This window comes from Felis catus, chromosome B2, assembly GCF_018350175.1.
Source record: "Felis catus isolate Fca126 chromosome B2, F.catus_Fca126_mat1.0, whole genome shotgun sequence".
Taxonomy (NCBI): domain Eukaryota; kingdom Metazoa; phylum Chordata; class Mammalia; order Carnivora; family Felidae; genus Felis; species Felis catus.
The window spans coordinates 11,662,346-11,682,241 of record NC_058372.1 but is presented as its reverse complement, the minus strand read 5'-3'; the positions used below and the strand labels follow the sequence as shown (position 1 = coordinate 11,682,241).

Sequence of the window (19,896 nt, the reverse complement as noted above, 5' to 3'; positions counted from 1 at the left end):
TTGCACAGAACATGGAAGGAACACACAATCCTTCAGTGCAGTGTGGTTCTGGGGCCGGCAGTAATCTGGAAACTTGTTTGAAATGCAGAATACAGCACCCCACTCCAGACCTCCTGAATCAGCACCTGCATTTTAATAAGATTTCCCCAGGTGATTTATATGCATAGTAAAGTTTGAAAAACACTGCTCAAATGTATTCAAGTTGGAGTCCAGAGATCTTTGATTTTTACTCATTCATTTATTTAGCAATTCATTTACTTAATAGCCATTTATTGGCTACCTACCATGTACCAGGCATACAACAGACATTCTATTTATGTTACAGTTTCTGCCATCAAGCAGCAAGTTTTAAGTATGATGCAGAAATGAATTACAATAACCAAGCCTGTGTTCGAAAAGAAACCTTGCTAGTTAGACTTCCTGGGTAGGCAGAAAAGACAAGAGAGGGACTGATGTTTGATTTGGGTCTTGAAGGATGAATAGGAGTTTGGAGAGCCCTAGGTAGATAGTGAGGAAAAGGGCAGGTTTTTTTTTTTTTAATGTTTATTTATTCTTAAGAAACAGAGAGAGACAGAGCATGAGCATGGGAGGGGTAGAGGGAAGGAGACACAGAACCTGAAGCTGGCTCCAGGCTCTGAGCTGTCAGCACAAAGCCTGACGCGGGGCTCAAACCCACAAACTGTGAGATCATGACCTGAGCCAAAGTCAGACGCTTTACCGACTGAGCCACCCAGGCGCCCCGGGAAAGGGCAGTTCTTATTCTTAGCAGAGAATTCGGCACATGCATATAGGACATGAACAAAGTACTTTGAGAGAAAAGCTGGTCGTTTTCTGAGCTGAAAATGGTGAGAATTGAGGCCAGAAAAGCAAACTAGGGCCAGATGGTGAAATCTGTCTGTATGTCTTTTCCTAAAAAGATGGGTCTATATGTGGTATGCAGGGTTTTTTCCTTCATCATAGGTTTTTGAGCAAAAAGATGGTGATTTGGAAGTTGTGCAAGATAGACGGAAAAGGGGAGGAGGTTAGAGGCCCCCCGATCCTTGTTGGGAGGCTTTAATGGACGGCTGGGACTGGGACAATTCGTACGTGACCTGGAGGGTGGGGACGGCCATGGGAAGCAAGAGATAGAATGGATGCTGAGATGAGGACTCTGTCTTTCCTTTGAAAGAGAGAGAGATCAAACCTAAACACCCAAGTTTCCAAGTCTGGAAATCTGGGAGAATCATAGCAACATCAGTACAACAGGGAACTCCACAGAGGAGCGAGACAGCCTTGACATGAGCCTTCCCCGTGCTGTTTGGGGTGCAGGTGAGACATTCTCCATAGAGAGGTGCAGCAGGCAGGTGACATCACCAAGGGGGAGGCCTAGGGGCGATCGTTAAGTGGATGCAGAGACAAAAAAGGAGGACACGGTGGAGGAAAACACCCCGGGGGACCGCGTTTTCTGGGGAGTGGAGTCAGTCCGTCAAGGAGACAAGAGAAGAGGAGGAGAAGAAAACCAGAGTCCAGGATCTCCAGACTTGAAGAAGCGTGGGCTGGCTGCCACTATCCACTGTGACAATGTGGGGAACGTAGGGACTAGGGAAAAGCTGCCATCATCCACCTTATTGGTGACCTTTATTTTATTAAAGTGTAGTGCAATACTATATGGGTTTCAAGCATATAACACGGTGATTCGGCACTTACATACATTACGAAGTGATCACCGCCGGGTCTCGTGACCTGCCACCACGCAGAGTTACTACAATGTACTGACCATATCCCCTAGGCTGTGCTTTTGGTTCCCGTGACTTCCTTGTTTTGTACCTGGAAACCTGTCCCTTCGAATTCTCCTCACTTGTTTTGCTCATCTCCCCCCACCCCTGCAAACACCACTTTGTTCTCTGTATTTATGAGTCTGTTTCTGCACTGTTTCGTTTGTTCGTTTGATTTGGTGTTTTAGATTCCACATAGAAGTGAAATTTCCTTTAGTATAATACTGACTTATTTCCTTTAGTATCATACTGTTTAGGTCCTTCCATGTTGTCACCAATGGCAAACTCATTTTTTACAGCTGAGTAATATTCCAGTGTGTGTGTGTGTGTGTGTGTGTGTGTATGTGTGTGTGTGTGTGAGCGTGTGCAGACCACACCTTCCTTATCTATCCATCTACCAGTGGACATTTAGGTTGTTTCCATATCTTAACTATTGTAAATAATGCTGTGATGTATTAATGACCTCTAGAAAGCAACCTTTCTAGAGAGCTAGAGGTAGGTGCAGTTTTGTAGAACAAAGGAACACAACTGACTTTGTGTAATGATGTCTTGACCATTTGTAGACCAGTTGTCTGATTTAATGAGGGATTGCTTAAAGCTTCAATTTCTGCCTTTTGAAGTTTTGGGGATTGTCCGAGGATTTTATTTCTACTTGAGCTATATCTTCAGTAGAGTAAGCGTAAGTCAAAAATAAATATCTACAATTTCATACACAATAGTTTAGAATTAGCTGCACTATGAAGCTCTAAGTAAACCTTTTATATTTAGAACCATTTTTATTATCTCATAAATATTCTTGAGTTTTATTGGTGGTTGATAGCAATACATAAATTTTTTAGAGTACTTAAATTTTTCTCTTCCTAAATCAAAGCAGTAGTAGCTTTTAAAACTGCCAACCTTAACAATCAGGGTTATTTTAGTTACTAGAACTTCTTTCTAACCGAGAACTTGAACTCTCTTCACCTGAGGGCCAGCAAATTAATACACCTTCCTAATTTATTTAAACCATCACCTTTGGGAATATTTTAATTAAAGTGCGTTCATTTAAAATTCCTTCACGTGTGACATTGAAGGCAGTGATGTACTTGGCCTTGTCCTGTTCCCTGCCCTCTCCTTCAGCCCCTCCCAGGAAAATCAGGAGGTTGTGATTTAGGGGTGCAGACAGAGGTGCTCCCTAGAGCAAAGCAGGGGGTGCCTGAATAGGAGGAGATGTTGAATGAGGTCCACTGTCAGTCCAGCCCAGAGCTGAGCCCAGAGCTGAGCTGAGGCCTGGGTTCTCATTCACCCCCAAGGAGCCACACCTCTGGGGCGAAGCTCAGCCCTTGCTCCTGGGGGACTTGCCTGCTTCCTGAAACCAGGCCCCCCCAGGAATCCCTGCTGTGGTCGAGTAGCTCTGTCCCTCTCCCTGTCCATCATCTCAGTGCCATCATCCACCTTCTTGTCTCAGTGAGAAAGGGCAAGGGCAGAGAAAGTCTTCAGCCCATCCTTTTTAGGATAGTACATGGTAGCCAGTGTTCCTTCTTTAAAAGCGAATTGTGGGGCGAATTGTGGGGTTGAACGTCTGACTTCGGCTCAGGTCATGATCTCATGGTTTGTGGGTTTGAGTCCCAAATCGGGTTCTCTGATGTCAGTGTGGAGCCTGCTTCGGATCCTCAGCGTCCCTGTCTCTCCGCCCCTCCCCCATGCTCTCTTTCTCAAAAACAAACATATTTTTTAAGTGACTTTTATCTTTTCAAATGGCCAGAAGCCTTTGAGACCCTCTTTGGAGAGGAATTAATTCAAGTCATACTCTTTGCGGTCAGAAGGGGCAGAGTAGAGCGGAATGCGTGGTTGCTTGGTGCGTTATGTTTTTGTAAGTAGATCTGCAGGCAGTCCTAAAGGAGAGACTTGAGGAGTGGTAGTTTGGTTAAACCAGTGTGTCACATCACAAGGTGATGCCTGGAAAGGCGACATGAACGTGGATCTGTCAGTTCTCGTGCGATGCTAACGTTTCAGTTGCAGTTATCTGTTGTCACGGCAACACTCCTGGAACCCCCTTCCTCTTGCTTCCTTGTGCCAGATCCGACCCATCCAACCTTCAGTGCCATTTTCACATGGCCTCCTTCCCAAGAACCGAGTCGCCTGTCTCCTCTGCTCATCTCCATGCCCGAAGCTGGAAGTTATCCTTTTCCCTCCACAGACCACCCCCTGGCACCTCTTAAAATTTGTACTTCTTTTATGATGCTTAGCACTTTCTGCCTTATAAAGCAGTTACTTACTCACTTCAGTAAGTACTTACGAAGCACCTACCAGGTGTCAGGCGCTGGGCCACCTTACCAGTGACTTTGGGATGAATAATGAGTGACTCTTTAGTGCTCAGGCTCATGACCAAACCCGAATGCACAGACAGATAATTACAGTGTAGTGTGAAGGATTCTAATAAGCGTGTTCCTCACGGGTCCTCGTAACAGAGAAACAGGACATTTGCTCTTGGGAGAGACAACGTACAAAAAGGAAGAGACGTTGGAGTCGAGCCTTGAAGGATCTCTGAGGGTTTTCCAGATTATACGTTGGGGAAGAGCCTTCTAAACAAAGGCATAGTCTGAGCAAAGACATGAAGGCAAGAGCTGAGTGCCTGTTGTCTGGGAACACAGAAGTGTCTTGTCTCTCTTCCGAGGCCGGGAGCTCCTGAAAGCAGGGCGCTTTCCCCATTCTGTTGGGAACCAGCAGCTGCGGCTGCTACGGGGCCTTAAACACAGTGCCCGGTCACATTTGCTAAGTGAAACGCATTCATGTGTAATCACATTTCTTCGCAATGAAATTTCTACCTTGTTATTCCATTAACTAACTACGGATTGTGTTCCTCGTCCAAGAGCCGCATATGTAATATTTCTTTACTTCTTCCATCAGATGGCGGTAACAGAAATGGACAGTGCATTTTATTACAGGCGGCGGAATATTGGTCACAGACGCCTCCCCTGCACCTGTCCCTTGCCACCTGCTTGCCACAAATTCCCAGCTGATAGAAACTCACTAAATGCTCGCTTCATTAGACGGAGCCAAAAGAGTTTCTTTTTTTTTTTTGTTTTTAATTTTTATTATTTATTTTTGAGAGAGACAGAGACAGAGTGGGAGCAGAGGAGGGGCAGAGAGACAGGGAGACACAGAATCTGAAGCAGGCTCCAGGCTCTGAGCTGTCAGCACAGAGCCCGATCCGGGGCTCAAACCCAGGTGCCCCTTAAATGCACTGTTTTAAAAAAAAGAAAGAAAAAACAGTAAATTAACTGGTTTCCCCAAACTCACATAGACTATGTATGTTTTTCCCCAGCCGTGTTCCACCTCAAAGCTTCTCTGAAGGGACTTTGTTTGTTGCTCTGTCTTTTCTTCATCTACTGCCATAGCTCACACACCCCTCCAGGTTCTCAAAGGAATGATGTACAGAGACTCCATGAGAGGGAAACCATCAGAAGTCATGGACGAGACCGTGAGATGTATTTTCATGACCCTTCCTCTGGTTCTTCTTTTTTTTCAAGTTTACTTATTTATTTTGACAGAGAGAGAGAGAGAGAGAGAGAGAGAGAGAGAGAGAGAGAGAGCGCGCGCATGTGCAGGAGAGGGGCAGAGAGAGAGGGAGACAGAGGATCCCAAGCAGGCTCCACCCCGTCAACATAGAGCCCAGACATGGGGCTCAATCCCAGGAGCCGTGAGATCATGATCTGAGCCAAAATCAAGAGTCAGCTGCCTAACAGACTGAGCCCAGGCACCCTGCTCTCATACTTCTTGAGATGAGGGAGTTTGGAATCTTGCCTCTGAAGAAAAGTGATCCACATGGACCCACATTCCCTTCATAATTGTGAGACCATGGTTTTACTTCAACAAGTGCCATTGGTGCTTTGTGGAAACCTGAAACTCAAGCAGTGTTCTCTTGCCATAGATGAAATAGGAAATACTCCCTAAATTGACTTTTTAACAATTATTAATAAGCAGGTGCTTAAAATACTATGTAGTATTTTTACAAACTCCATTGTAGTATTTTTAACAATTCTGTTTTCTTGGAAGGGCCCCCAGAAACTTTGTTTTCTTTGGCAGAAGAAGTCTCAAAATTACAGGAAGCGATAAAAATAAGAAAATAGAGACTAAAGCCATAATTCTCTTTGGCTTATCCTTATGTTGTACGGGATGGTCATCTGTTAGTTTATGTGCAATCTTTTTTTCTCGATGATACTTGTCTGCCAATGAAAGTGTGATGTAAATATGAAAGTAAAATTCACAAGTACTTATAGAAATTGATAAATTTGGAAATGTATCAATTTCACGAAGTTCTTGATCAAAGTGCATCTTGCAAAAAATAGAAATTTTGATTCTAAAATATAAACAAACCCTAAATCATAAATTTGTGAAGTATTTTTTTCTGCAGTGAGAACGGTCTGACTTCTGCGCATAGAAAGTCTTTAGTTTTGAAAGTGCTGGGTCTTTCATTTAATCCCTCCCTCCTGTTTTGGTACATGAGTGGCTTTCTCACACTCGTATTTTGTGTGCCGTATTTGGGAAAATTAACAAACAGCACTTGACCCCAAAGTTCAGCTGTAAAACATCGTCCATTCCCGCAGCTGTCGCATGTTAATGAAAGTATATTTGCGACTAAAATGGCTTTGTAATTTTAAAACTGCTTCTGAAGTGTGTAATTGGGCACACGTAAGTTTTCACTGCTGCCTGCAGAACATAAAGCATAAGCCAGAGTGGGTGCCTAGGTGGCTTAGTTGGTTAAGCGTCTGACTCTTGATCTCACAGTTTGTGGGTTCGAGCCCCGTGTCAGGCTCCCTGCTGGCATCATGGAACCTGCTTGGGATTCTCTTTCTCTCTCTCAAAATAAATAAACATTTTTTTAAACAAAAATATAAAAAATAAGTAAGCCATTAAGCCAGGGGATTGATGGGTCAGCTTGGCCCTGAGGTGGACAGCTCGAGAAAGAATCTGACCGAGAATCAGAGGACAGCCATCTGTGCGTGTGCGTGTGAGGGGAGCCAGGGTGGAGGTCACAAGGAGGATGGCTGGGGGCTGGGGGCGCTGGCGAAACCCATAAACCATGCCACTGCACATCAGATGGTTCCTTTTGTAGCTTGATCTGTAATCTTCACAAATACCTAGCAAGATAGGTGGCTCAAAATATTACTATCTCTTTTAAATTTTTTTTTCAACGTTTTTTATTTATTTTTGGGACAGAGAGAGACAGAGCATGAACGGGGGAGGGTCAGAGAGAGAGGGAGACACAGAATCGGAAACAGGCTCCAGGCTCTGAGCCGTCAGCCCAGAGCCCGACGAGGGGCTCGAACTCACGGACCGCAAGATCGTGACCTGGCTGAAGTCGGACGCTTAACTGACTGCGCCACCCAGGCGCCCCAAAATATTACTATCTCTAAGCTAGTTTCAGAGAGGAAAATTGTAACAAAAGCTCCGTGGTATGGGACACAATCCACTGCTTCCAAGAGGCTGCCCCGTGATATTTTTATTTTCTTAGTCTCTGCTTTTCTAAAAACTGGTAAAAACACAGGCCAAGATACAGGTTGGCTGACCTGTTGTTAAAGGTGGAGATTAATTTTTAAAAAAAGGAGGGGGGCGCCTGGGTGTCCCAGTGGGTTAAGCGTCCGACTTCGGCTCAGTTCGTGATCTCGTGGTCCCTGAGTTCCAGCCCTGCGTCGAGCTCTGGGCTGACGGCTCAGAGCCTGGAGTCTGCTTCTGATTCTGTGTCTCCCTCTCTCTCTGACCCTCCCCCATTCATGCTCTGTCTCTCTCTGTCTCAAAAACAAATAAACATTAAAAAAAATTTTTTTAATAAATAAAATAAGATAAAGGTGGAGATTAATGTGATCTGTATGTACGTTACTCCCTCTTACTCCCTCATACCTCTCTTTATAGACCCCTGTCCTCTACAAAACATTCGATGGTATGGCCCAGGTTAGGCACAGCAGCCCTTCTCCGGCCCCGCTAACCCCACTCTCCTGAGGTGAGCCGGTCATGCCCTCCTCTGTGCCCTCATGCCCCTGTTCATGTTCCACACGGCACATATCAAACTGCATCTGCAATTATTTATTTGTGCCCTTAACACCCCTCCTAGATGACGAGCTTCTTAACAAACAGGACGTCTGCTGCTTCTTCACGGCAGGCCTGGTTCCTTGCAAGGAGGCGCTCCGTAAATGTTTGTTGAATGGACTGACAGACGAACCTCCTTATCCTGATTCATTATCAGTCTATCTGTTAAAGAGTTAAGTTCTATTTAGACCAATCCCCTGCTACCTTTACTGGTGGGCTTGAAAAATCTTGGAATTTAAAATGTGAAAGTTGAAAATTTCCAAACAAGTCAGTTATTGAGCAGAAAAATCATAGATGGAAAACTGGTAGCTGAGAGAGAGAGGATAGATAGACTTTTTTTTTTTTTTTTTACTTAAGCAGCTGTGTTGAGGGAAAACGTTTAGCCGAGAGAGAGAGAGAGAGAGAGAGAGAGAGAGAGAAGAGAGAAATAGATTTTTTTTTTTTTTTTTACTTAAGCGGCTATGTTTCACTTTTGGCTTAATTTTTCACAAAGATAAAAACCTCTGTCTAATTCTACTGCGTTAGACCCACTTCCTACAAACTCAACAAAATGGATCATGGGAGTCTTTTTGGTAAATTAGATAGATCCAAAGCTACACTGTACCCAAACTGGTGTTTGTCACTGGGGAAAGAAGTGAGTTGTTAATTACATTCATAATTGCCAGCAGCAAAACAGTGAGGAGGCTTCATTTGAGAGCCCGAAGTAGCTGCTTATTCAGAATAAATTCTAAAGTAATAAAATGATTAGTTATTAATTCAAGTAACATTTAATGAAAAGTTTTGGCGCATATTAGTACACAATTGTATTACTTGTATATTACTTGTACTATCACATATGTATGTAGCATATATAACTGCAACATGACAAGCTTTGCACATGCTGCATACAATGGTTTCATTATTTTACAGTTCATATATTTAAAATCAGAGGAAGCAGCTGTTCCCAGGACAGTTGAAATTAACTTAGAGGAAGAGATTTGCAGACATTTTTGAGTCTTTGCCCTCCCCACCTCCAAAGAAAAGTATACAATCAAACATCTGCTCTCAGAATTAATCCGAATAGCTTTCAAAAGCAGCATTTCTAGGTTTTATGCTTTGCTCTTTATGTTGCAACATGGGTGAATTTTGCACCTTCAATATGGCCATTTAAAATCATAAACATGAAAGTCAGTTAAACATCTGACTCGATCTCAGCTCAGGTCTTGATCTGAGGATGGTGAGTTCAAGCCCTGCGTTGGGCTATACACTGGGTGTGGAGCCTACTTAAAAGAAAAATAAAAAATAAATAAATAAAATAAAGTCCTAAATGTGCTGCTTTTCTTTAAATTATAAGCCATTGTTACAATGACTTTGATAAAATGTATATTTCAGTTGTTACCAGTCTGGGGCTCTAAGATACTTGAGACATCAATGTATCAAAGTATTTTGTACCAAATACAAATACCAAAGGATTTTTTTAAGTTTATTTATTTATTTTGAGAGAGAGAGAGAGAGAGAGAGAGAGAGCAAGCAAGCAGGGAAGGGGAGAGAGAGGGAGAGACAGAATCCCAAGCAGGCTCCTAGCTGCCAATGAAGAGCCGGCCATGGGATTTGAACCCAGGAAATGTGAGATCATGACCTGAGCTGAGATCAAAAGTCAGATGCTTAAGTGACTAAGCCACCCAGGAGCCCCTCAAAGTAGTATTTTTAAAAAGCATCTGTGTATCGGGAGTGGGGTGGGGAGTGGGGTCATTGCTGCCCAGTGAGGCTCAGCCTTTCTTCCTGCTGGCTCAGCATCATTCCCCACTTTCACCTTCTGGTCTGTGTGACCTTGTGCAAGTCATGTGATATCATAATCCTGTAGGTCTTCAGCTTTAAGCTGTATGATTCTTCACTTGTTAGGGTAAAGCACACTGTAACGGAATTTTTTATTAAGAAAAAGTTTCTTTTAGAAGGAATAGAAATATTTAGATAGTTTGCAAGTAAACAACATCTTTTATTAAATGTCTTTATTTTATTTTATTATTATTTTTTTTAACGTTTATTTATTTTCGAGACAGAGAGAGACAGAGCATGAACAGGGGAGGGGCAGAGAGAGAGGGAGACACAGAATCTGAAACAGGCTCCAGGCTCTGAGCTGTCAGCACAGAGCCCGACACGGGGCTCGAACTCACGGACCGTGAGATCATGACCTGAGCCGAAGTCGGACGCTTAACCGACCAAGCCACCCAGGCGCCCCTTTATTTTATTTTTTTAATGTTTATTTTTGAGAGAGAGAGACAGAGGATGAGTGGGGGAGGGGCAGAGTAAGGGAGACACAGAATCAGAAGCAGGCTCCAGGCTCTGAGCTGTCAGCGCAGAGCCCGACTTGGGGCTCGAACTCGTGAACCGCGAGATCACGACCTGAGCCAAAGTCGGACACTTAACCGACTGAGCCACCCAGGCGCCCCTGCATGTCTTTATTTTAATCCACATGTGTACGTGGGACCCCATAGCCTGTGTTCTAAGAAGTGAATGCCGTCTGCAGGCTAATTAAAAGCTCTCCCCTGTGACTCTCCCCGGACCCCTCATGTTCCTGGAGCAGGCACGGTTGGTCCGCAGGCTCTTCCCAGCTCTTGTTCCCGGCACCTCCAGGCAGGCTTGCCCGTCTGGGAGCCGTCCTCCCGTCTCCCTGCAGGGACCCAGCTCACAGCGTGCATTGTGTCCTCCCCATGCTGCTTTCTTCTCTGCGCTCTGCTTCCCACAGGGCCTACATCGCAGTGACAGCAGGTTGTGGTGGATCACTCCACAGGCCACGGAGGCCGTAGCCCTGATCTGATCCACTACGTCTCATTCAGTCTAGACCACCTAGTGCGTTATCTGTAATAGGAAGTCACACCAAGAGGTGATGCCCTTAAATCTCCAGTCCCCGGTGGGGGGAGGGTCAGGTCCCCATCCCAGAAAAACTTGAACCCTAAGGCAAGGAGCCATGATTTGGGTGCAAACACCTATTACTGGAACCAGTAGGTACTCAAGAAAAGCGAATAAGGCAAGAGGCCAGTTTCTAGAAGCACAGGCTCAGAGTCACAACAAACCAGTGTCAAGGATGTTTGGATGCTGAGGGGCCACTGTCAACACCCAAGACTTCCTAAATCTCCATAGGATATAGGGGACCTGGTCCCAGAGTTGGCTGTAGGAGCTCAGTCAGCCACGGAGGCATTAGAGAAACAGAGCAAGGAATAGTGGAGATAAAAATTAAGCCAGCTATTACACCACCTCTCCATACTTGAGTCATGTAGATTCTAGCGAGAGGCCCAAGAACAACACTACATATGTATTGACGTAGCCTATACCTCTGGCCCTTTAATTTCACTAGTGACTATTTTTAAAAAAATATTCTAAATATAACATAAAAGATTTCCCTGAAGAAGGCTTTAGAACCAAGCAGATTGCTTGAATTATGTCTCTGCCATTTACTAGCCATTTAATATTGGGTCAGCCTTTCTGATTTCCTGCTTTGTTTTCTGTTAAGGAGGGATTTCAAGACAGTCCTAATGATATTATTGTGAGGACTAAGATTAATCTCCGCACGTAGCATGGAGTGATTCTTCCCAAACTTGGCTGAGCACTGGAATCACCCAGGAAGCTTCAAAAAATACAGATGTGGCTCCGTTGGTTAAGTGAGTGACTCTTGATTTCAGCTAAGGTCATGATCTCACAGTTTGAGGGTTCTAGCTCCACCACAGGCTCTGTGCTGATAGCATGGAACCTGCTTGGGATTCTCTCTCTCTCTCTCTCTCTCCCTCCCTTTCTGTCCCACCCCCACTCGCGCATGCAGTCTCTCTCTCTCTCTCTCTCTCTCTCTCTCTCTCTCTCTCTGAAAGATAAATAAATGTTAAAAAATAAAAATTAAAAAAACAGATGCTTCCCACCTCCCCAGAGAGCATTTCTGGGACACGGGCTGGGTTTTTAAATTTCTAACAGATTTCAGAATGATTTGAATGCTCACACAAGTTTGGGAATAGAGGCATAGAGGCCGTCCTATACTGAGCATTAAATGTCTTGTTACATGAACAGAAGTAATTGACACCTGGAAATACTAGACTTTCCAGAACTCTTGGCTCCCTTTCCCTTCCCTGACCATCTCCCTTCTGTCTCTACTGGGACACCTGAAGATTAGTGCTGGGCTGCGATTTCAGTGGATGTGACTGCCACTCGTGGCCAGGCACATGTGAGAATACAGAACACTCTGTACTGGTACTCGGTACCAGGTGCCGTGAGATCCTGCCGGAGGAAAAGGAGGAAGAAAGAGGTAAAGACCGGGTTCTGCTACAAAGTAGCCCCCGAGGCCTGTCAAGGGAATGCCTACCAAGTTTGCTTTTGCGTCTGCAGGAAAGCCCCTGAATGCTAATTGTAAAGTCCCCTTGGAAACTGGAGCCTAGTTTTGTGCTCTCACTGGGGCTGAGCCAGAAGGCGCTCAGGATAAGTTGAGTTTCAGCTGGTCCTGAGTTCTCTTATATTTTGGCTTTTATATTCAACAGTTGTTGCAGTAAATCCTTTGTTTGGCGTTCCTGAGTCAGCCATCTGAAGGTATCAAAGTTCCAAAAAGTTGTATCTGTAACTTATTGGTTTCAGTGTCCTTTTAATGGCTCTTAGAGAGACGCTCTGAATTCTGAGAGCAGGGGCGCCATCAAAACCAGTCTGAGATAGAGAAGCCAGTATCCTCTATCCTTTCCACAAAATAGGACTGCAAAGCTGCAGCGTTTCAGAAGTGAGGAAGGGGTCTGGCCCTCCACTCACTCTATGAGCTATTACGTGCTTATGAGTCAAAGTAATGTTGGTGGGGGTAGTGGGGCTTTCAGGGTCTGGAACTAAGGACTGAAATATTGCTTGATGTGCAAAGTTTCTCTTACATGCTATTGATGATTCAGAGCAAATTCTCAAATTTCACCCTAGCAACATAATGGGAAACATTTAAGATACGAAGAAAGAAAAATTGGCCGGCCTCATGAATTGTGCAGTCCTGGTTTACTTGACTCAAGCATTCTGATGGAGTCAGGCTGGTCTTCCTTAGAAACAAAAAGCCATCACAAATTACAGCTTCAGGAGACAAGACCTCCAGCCCACTCAGTTTTTCAGACATGCATTCTGAATAAGAGAAGAATCTTTTATCTTTAGAGTAATTCTGCACTTAATAGAGATTATATAAGTACTTTGAAAATACCATGTTGGGTTTTTTTTTTTTTGTTTCAACTGAAAACTACTACCAATTAAAACTTCCCAATATTGACACTTGGGAATACTGACTTGCTTATGAAAATGAGAATATGCTGTCTTTGTTAATATTTAGCACTTAGATGTTTTACATTTTATATTTGGCATTGGAAATACATGAGCCTAAACCACATGTCCATTACTCTCAACGTTTTTAATTTTTTATTTTTTCATTGAATTCACTTATAATGCCTTATCCTAGATACAGAGTTCTACTTCAGGTTTATTTTTTTAACATTTATTTATTTTTGATTGGGTGGGGAGGGGGTGGAGGGCAGAGAGAGAAGGAGACACAGATTCTGAAATAGGCTCCAGGCTCTGAGCTGTCAGCACAGAACCCGATACGGGGCTCAAACCCACAAACCATGAGAACATGACCCGAGCCAAAGTCGGACATTTAACCGACTGAGCCACCCAGGCACCCCTCCGCTTTAGGTTTAAAAGTAAAATATTGCATCACCCAAGTTTGTTGTATATATGTGTGTTTACATGGGGGAGAGTGGGTGATTTTCTCAAAACATTCAAACATACTCTTCTATTGTCTAGCACCTTTTACTGTCATATGAATTTGTTAGAACTTCAAACCGAAAACAAACCTTGAATTTCACATAGCAGCGAAAATAAGTAAGCCTAGATCTTGCTCAGAAAGGATTCAATTTTTAATTGGTTCATTAACAATCAACATTAGATGCATGAAACCATCAGATGGGTCCTGGACCCTGATTTGACAGGCATCCAGGTTATACACGGCCCCCACTTGGGGGTCAGTGTGAGGCATGCATACTTGGAAAATGAGTTCCAGAGAAAGAGTTTCAGTATCTTTCTCTTGAGCTGCTCAAAAAGGTTCAGAAACACCTAATATCCACTGAGTATTTTTGCCACTCTCTCTCTTATTGGTGGTTGTGATTCCCAGCAGCCCAAAAGAGTGAATCCTCTTATTGGTTGAACTACATTCTGCTTATGATTCTCAGCTGGCCAAGGCCTGGTTCCATTCAAGTCCTGAGCTTTGGATGTGACCCTGTGAATATGGCTCTGTTTGGCACCATGAACCCAGAGCATGCAGTTTCTGCCAACAGGGCCCTCCAGCTCAGTCATGCTCTGTTCCCAAGGTGCATCCCCCGCTCCCGCCCTCGGGAGGTCCCAGTGCTCCAGACAGACCTGTGGTGCCCGTTGTGAGTCTTGAACGTCACTTCTTCATTGGTAGCAGGTTCTGAGTGACAGTGGCGAAATCCCAACTCTCAGCGAGAGCGTGAGTCTGAAGACAATGCTTTCCGTCTTCTCTCTCCCTCAGGGGCCAGTAGCATCAACCGCATCAGCATCGTCTGTCCTGTCCCCTGGGCCTGGCCTTCCTCCGCCCCCTCCCCCACCCCCTCCTCCAGGGCCACCTCCACTTTTTGAGAATGAAGACAGAAGAGAGGAGCCCTCCCCTTCACGCTCAGCTCTATTTGCCCAACTTAACCAAGGGGAAGGAATTACAAAAGGTGAGAAAACTGGACCTTGACTCTGTCTCCCTCTGCCTCCAAGGCACATAGCTTCCCCCCAGAGCCTACGGTGATGGATGCATCATTCCATCCCCATCCCCAAAACATGGGGAGCTGTGTGGGGAAACAGAAGCCTGCAGCGTTCTTCATCTCAAGGGAGACGGGCTCAGTGGGCTGTTACATGGACCATCAGGAAGAACTCAGAGACTCTGGGTTCCAAGTTAGCACCACTCACAGCAGCCTCGATGCTTCGGCACCATCTACAACCGGGGCATTAAGACCGAGTGAAATAAAATGACCTCTGTCCTCAAGCAGTGGACAGGCTTGCCAAATAATTCTGTCTTTGAAGCACATTTGTCATCACTGTGAACGGTTGTTTTTAATCATACCTTTAAGATATATCAGGATGTACATGCATTCTGAACAGTAAGGTTTATGCAAATGTATTTTTGTTTTAGACCAGTAATAGGAGTTACGGTGTAATTGTCCCTGTGCACTGGGCTAGGAGCTAAGAGCCCCAAACTCTAAATTTATCTCTGGCTCCAGCTGGCTGGGCTGTCCCCTCATCAGCAAAGTAAGAGAATGGACTCATAACCCTGAAGTCTATTCCATACTCTATGGCGTATACTTACTGGAATGCCCTGTCCTTCTAGGCTACACCTGGGGAAAGCCTTAGCCATGAGAAAAGAAGTAAATCATGTGATCTTTTTTTGGCCAGGTGCTTTGCTTTTTTATAGAATTTTTATCTATCTTACCTCCTTAAAGAAGTTCCCTCAAATTTAAAATATGTTTACAGTGCTTCTAATTAACTCTAAATCTATAAGGTCTCTGTGCATATTATTAACCTTGAGAATAGCATTACCAAAATTTCTTGTTCTGTTTATATTCATCCAAGAAGTTAGGGACAGTTCCCTTTGCATAAAATACAAGGAAACGTGGCAATGTGTTCCCTTTCCAGGGCTCCGGCACGTCACAGATGACCAGAAGACATACAAGAATCCCAGCCTACGGACTCAAGGAGGACAAACTCCATCTCCTACCAAAAGCCTCTCTCCAGGCTCCAGGGCCCCCCCGTCTCATCCTCCTCAGAAACATGCTCCCGTGTTCGAGTTGGAAGGAAAGAAATGGAGAGTCGTGAGTGAAGCCCTTTAACCTTAACCTTCATTCCTGGCATGCTCCAGTGACAGGACCAAGTGCTCACCCAGGTCTTCAGGGTTTCTGAGCGAAAAGACAAAGGCACAAGCCTCTGGCTAGAGCAAAAACCGGGGTGTTTCTGAATGCTTCCATCAACTTCTTTTTTTTTTTTTCTTTTACTTTTTGGTTTTTCATTATTTCTCATGCATCCTTCTCTTCACGTTTTTAAAATCATTTTCTTCATTGTGGTAAAATACACATAAAATTTACCATCTTAGCATTTCAGTGGCACCTAACGTTTAAGCGTACGTGCTGACTCACGGACGCCAAGTGAATTCGCGTTGTGCAGCCATCAGCACGCGTCCACAGAACTCTTTCTGTCTTGTCAAACTGGAACCCTGTACCCCTTAGACAACAACTCCCCACTCCCCCGCTCAGCCCCCAGCAACAGCCTTTCTACTTTCTGTCTCTACGGATTTGACAACTCTTTCCACAAGCTTTTAATCTGTTCCCCGTTCTGGTTGGATGTAGGGTGTTCAGGGCCATGGACAGAGGCACTGATGTCATCTGCCGCTTCATCCACCACTTGCCTGGTTGTGTGAACAGGACAGAGACACAGAGAATGTGCACGAGACCTGGTGCTCCCTGCCAATCCATGGAGCTTCCCCAAAGGTTTCCGGAAGACCAGATTCCCGAGAAACGTTGTCTTGGGCTGCAGATACACAGGGACTTAACACCACGGTCGTCACCAACCTAGTTGCCCAACTCCTTGACGCGGCACATTTTACTGCAGCATTAAGGCCAGACTCAGCATACAGACTGAACAAAAAGCTCCAGCCCACCACCCAGCAGCCTCTGGGGCGCCTGATATTGGTTTGCAAATGGACACTGGCCACCCCCCCCCCCCCCCCCGCCGCCCGCTTCCAAGCAGCGGTTCCATTCATTCCCATCATTACAAAAACAGAGTACGACCTATGGTTTGGCCTATTAAAAAGTGGTTCTGAAAGGAAGGGCATATCGAAAAGCTAGAATTAATGTTGAACCCCACAGTAATTTCAACATGCGGAGGATTCCATTTACCTGCATACGTCCTTGTATTCAGTATTTGCATGTGTTTTCATTTTAGGAGTATCAAGAGGACAGGCATGACCTTGTGATTTCGGAGACCGAACTGAAACAAGTGGCTTACATTTTCAGCTGCAACAAGTCCACTCTACAGATGAAAGGAAAAATAAATTCCATTACAATCGGTAGGGCAGCACCCGGGGTCACTTAGGATGGTCAGTTGCTTTGCATAAACATGATGCGTGTGCCTAACAGAGCTGTGTTTCTGTTTGCTTCCTCTAGACAACTGTAAGAAGTTTGGCCTTGTGTTTGACAACGTGGTAGGCATTGTGGAAGTGATCAATTCCAAGGATATTCAAATGCAGGTAGGTGGCCTGTCAAGCGTGCGCTCTGAACCCACTGCCACTTTGCTCTGATGATCCAGCTGCCCCCCCAAGGGGCCGGCCATGTCCACCTAGAGAATTCTTCTTCCCTTTCCTCCAGACACAGCTCTGTCATCACCTCCTCTCTGAAGCCCTGTCTTTCTTCTTAGACAGTGTGACTTCCCCCCTTTCAGTCTCTTAGACTCTAACACATCCTATCTTGCACATGCCTATTTCAAGAGCAGATAACTAATCTTTGCAGCCACAGACACTGGCTCAGCACCTGCACATAGTCAGTGTCCAATAAATGTTTGGCGAGGTAGTGATTGGGATGAGTCAACTGATGAATGAACACAGACTCTAAGAGATTCTCCTAGATGATAGCACCATCCCGAAGAGAATTTTCTTTTCTCAGGGACAGTTGGTTCTGAGTAAGGAGGAAGTAGAGTTTTTGTGAAGAGTCGGTGAGATTATCAGACTAACAACCTGGGAAGTAGGATTGGAATTGAATTTGCAAACTAGGAGAAAATGTGCACTCCTTTAGTAAATTTTGGTTTAACCCAGTGGGATTTTACAGTATGCCAAGAGTTAATGGGCTTCCTGCCTTTGGCCAGCGATAACTTCCACCTTCGATTACACTCTCTTCATGTTGTTATTTTTTATTATTTTTTCATTTTTTAAGACTTCATTTTTATGTAATCTCTACACTCAACGTGGGGCTCAAACACTCAACTCCCGAATCACAGGCTCTACCGTGACAGGTTTCATGCATTTAATTAACCCCTTGTGACCTGATGTTTCCTGATAATGTTTGTTAAAATTGGATTCTGGTTTTATAGATATTTCTCTCATTTTACTGAGCTTTTTACCACCATCACTTTTTTTTTAAGTTTATTTATCTATTGTGAGAGCGAGAGAGCACAAGTGCATGAAAGACAGAGGGAGAGAGAAAATCCTAAGCAGGCTCCATACTGTCAATGTGGAGCCCAAAGCAGGGCTGGAACTCATGGACCATGAGATCATGACCTCAGCTGAAGTTAGACACTCAACCAACTGAGCCACCCAGACACCCCACCACTGCCACTTTTACTTCAAGTACATTTGAATGGACATTTTACATTTCACTCACTACTATTTAAGACATGGTTTTGTGTGTGTCCATTTAATGGAAAGAGTCCTGAACCCTGAGCCTTGGGCAAGGCCCCAGTTCTGTCCCCACCTGCCATATGCATTTGGGCAGTTGGCTTCACCTCTGACTCAGAGTTCCCTGCCCTGAAACCCAAGGTTAGCTGAGGGATTCTAAGTCCTCTGCAGCCCAAATTCTAAATATCCTTGCCACATGGGCTCTGTGGATACATGTATCTCTTTCTCACTCAGTTCCATATATTGTCTGTGGTGCATCTGTGTAAATCTCCTTCCCTAACCATTCTGGTTCCATTTCTTCATAAATTTAATTTCCTGGTAGAAAACTACTTAGGAGAAAGCAACCAAATAACTCCGCACAGGCATTTACTATATTGTTATCTTCACCACGTACACAGGGAAACTTGACCGGAATCCTCAGCTCACACTTTAGTTTCAACAATGTGAGTTATCGGGGTCCCTGGGTGGCTCAGTCAGTTGAGTGTCTGACTTTGGCTCAGGTCATGATCTCAGTATTCGTGAGTTCAAGCCCCACATCAGGCTCGCTGCTGTCAGTGCAGAGCCTGCTTCGGATCCTCTGTCCCCCCTCCTCTCTCTGCCCTTCCCCCCCCCTTGCACTGTGTCTCTTAAAAATAAATAAATATTTTTAAAAATTTTAATGTGAGCTGTGTGCTCAAGGCCACTTAACATGTAACACACTCATTTCATTCATTCATTTGCCAAATGTTTGTTGAATGTGTCTGATGTGCCAAGTACTGTTCTCAGCACAACAAATACCAGTGAGCGAACGAGACAAAAATTCTTGTCCTCGTGAAGCTTACATTCTATAATGCCACCTTCTAATGTAGCATTTCTGAAAACCACATCCATCCATTTATTTAATAGTTCTATTTCTCCCAAAGCATTATGCATGAAAATTTTAAGGAAATCACTCATCATCAGAAAAAGTCCAGTTCTGTGGTGCCTGGGTACCTCAGTCAGCTGTCTGCTTCTTGATTTCAGCTCAGGTCATGATCCCAGGGTCGTGGGATCAAGCCCAGCATTGGGCTCTGTGCTGAGCATGGAACCTGCTTGGGATTCTCCCTCTCTCTCTCTCTCACCCTCTGCCCTCTCCCCACCCCCGCTCACGTGTGCACTCTCTCAAAAGAAAATAAACGTTAAAAAAAAAAAAAGCAAAGGAAAAGTCCAAGGGTATATTATTATACTCAAGGATAAATACGGTTCATGTAAACCTAATAATAAGTCCACAGTTTCTGAAGAACTATTTTGGATAGTGAAGTTTCTACACAAAGAGCCAGGCTTTCTCTCACTTCACATTATTTTTAAGCAACCCTCCCCTCCCCAAGGTCACAGAAATGATATTCTGTGACTGAGGTGAGAGCACATATTTAACCAGGTGAAAAGTATTCTGGAAATAATCTAATCTACCCCCTCTGAATTTTAGAGAGTATATTTCAAGCTTCCTTTTATTCTTACAGAAATGAGATTGGGTAGCACTGATGATATATAAGGAGTTGGCGTTTTTTAATGAAAATACATCACGTTCAAAATTAAAACCAATTGAATTAAATACAAAACATGAAGCTATAGTAAAGTGGAAGAAAACAGTTTTAAATACTCATAAATTTCTGGAGAAATAATTCTAAATTGAGAAGT

The 19,896-nt window shown here is 44.3% G+C and overlaps 1 protein-coding gene across 6 annotated transcripts in view; it reads left to right on the top strand.

Annotated features, from left to right (window-relative positions):
• CAP2 (cyclase associated actin cytoskeleton regulatory protein 2) overlaps positions 1-19,896 on the top strand; it is a 152,991-nt gene that overhangs the window by 123,529 nt on the left and 9,566 nt on the right. For all 6 annotated transcript variants that reach the window (XM_045057077.1, XM_019830199.3, XM_011282140.4 and 3 more), the window contains 4 exons: positions 14,347-14,536; positions 15,495-15,670; positions 16,797-16,920; positions 17,018-17,100. In XM_045057077.1, coding sequence (XP_044913012.1) covers positions 14,347-14,536; positions 15,495-15,670; positions 16,797-16,920; positions 17,018-17,100 — 573 coding nt within the window. The remainder of the gene's footprint in view (positions 1-14,346; positions 14,537-15,494; positions 15,671-16,796; positions 16,921-17,017; positions 17,101-19,896) is intronic.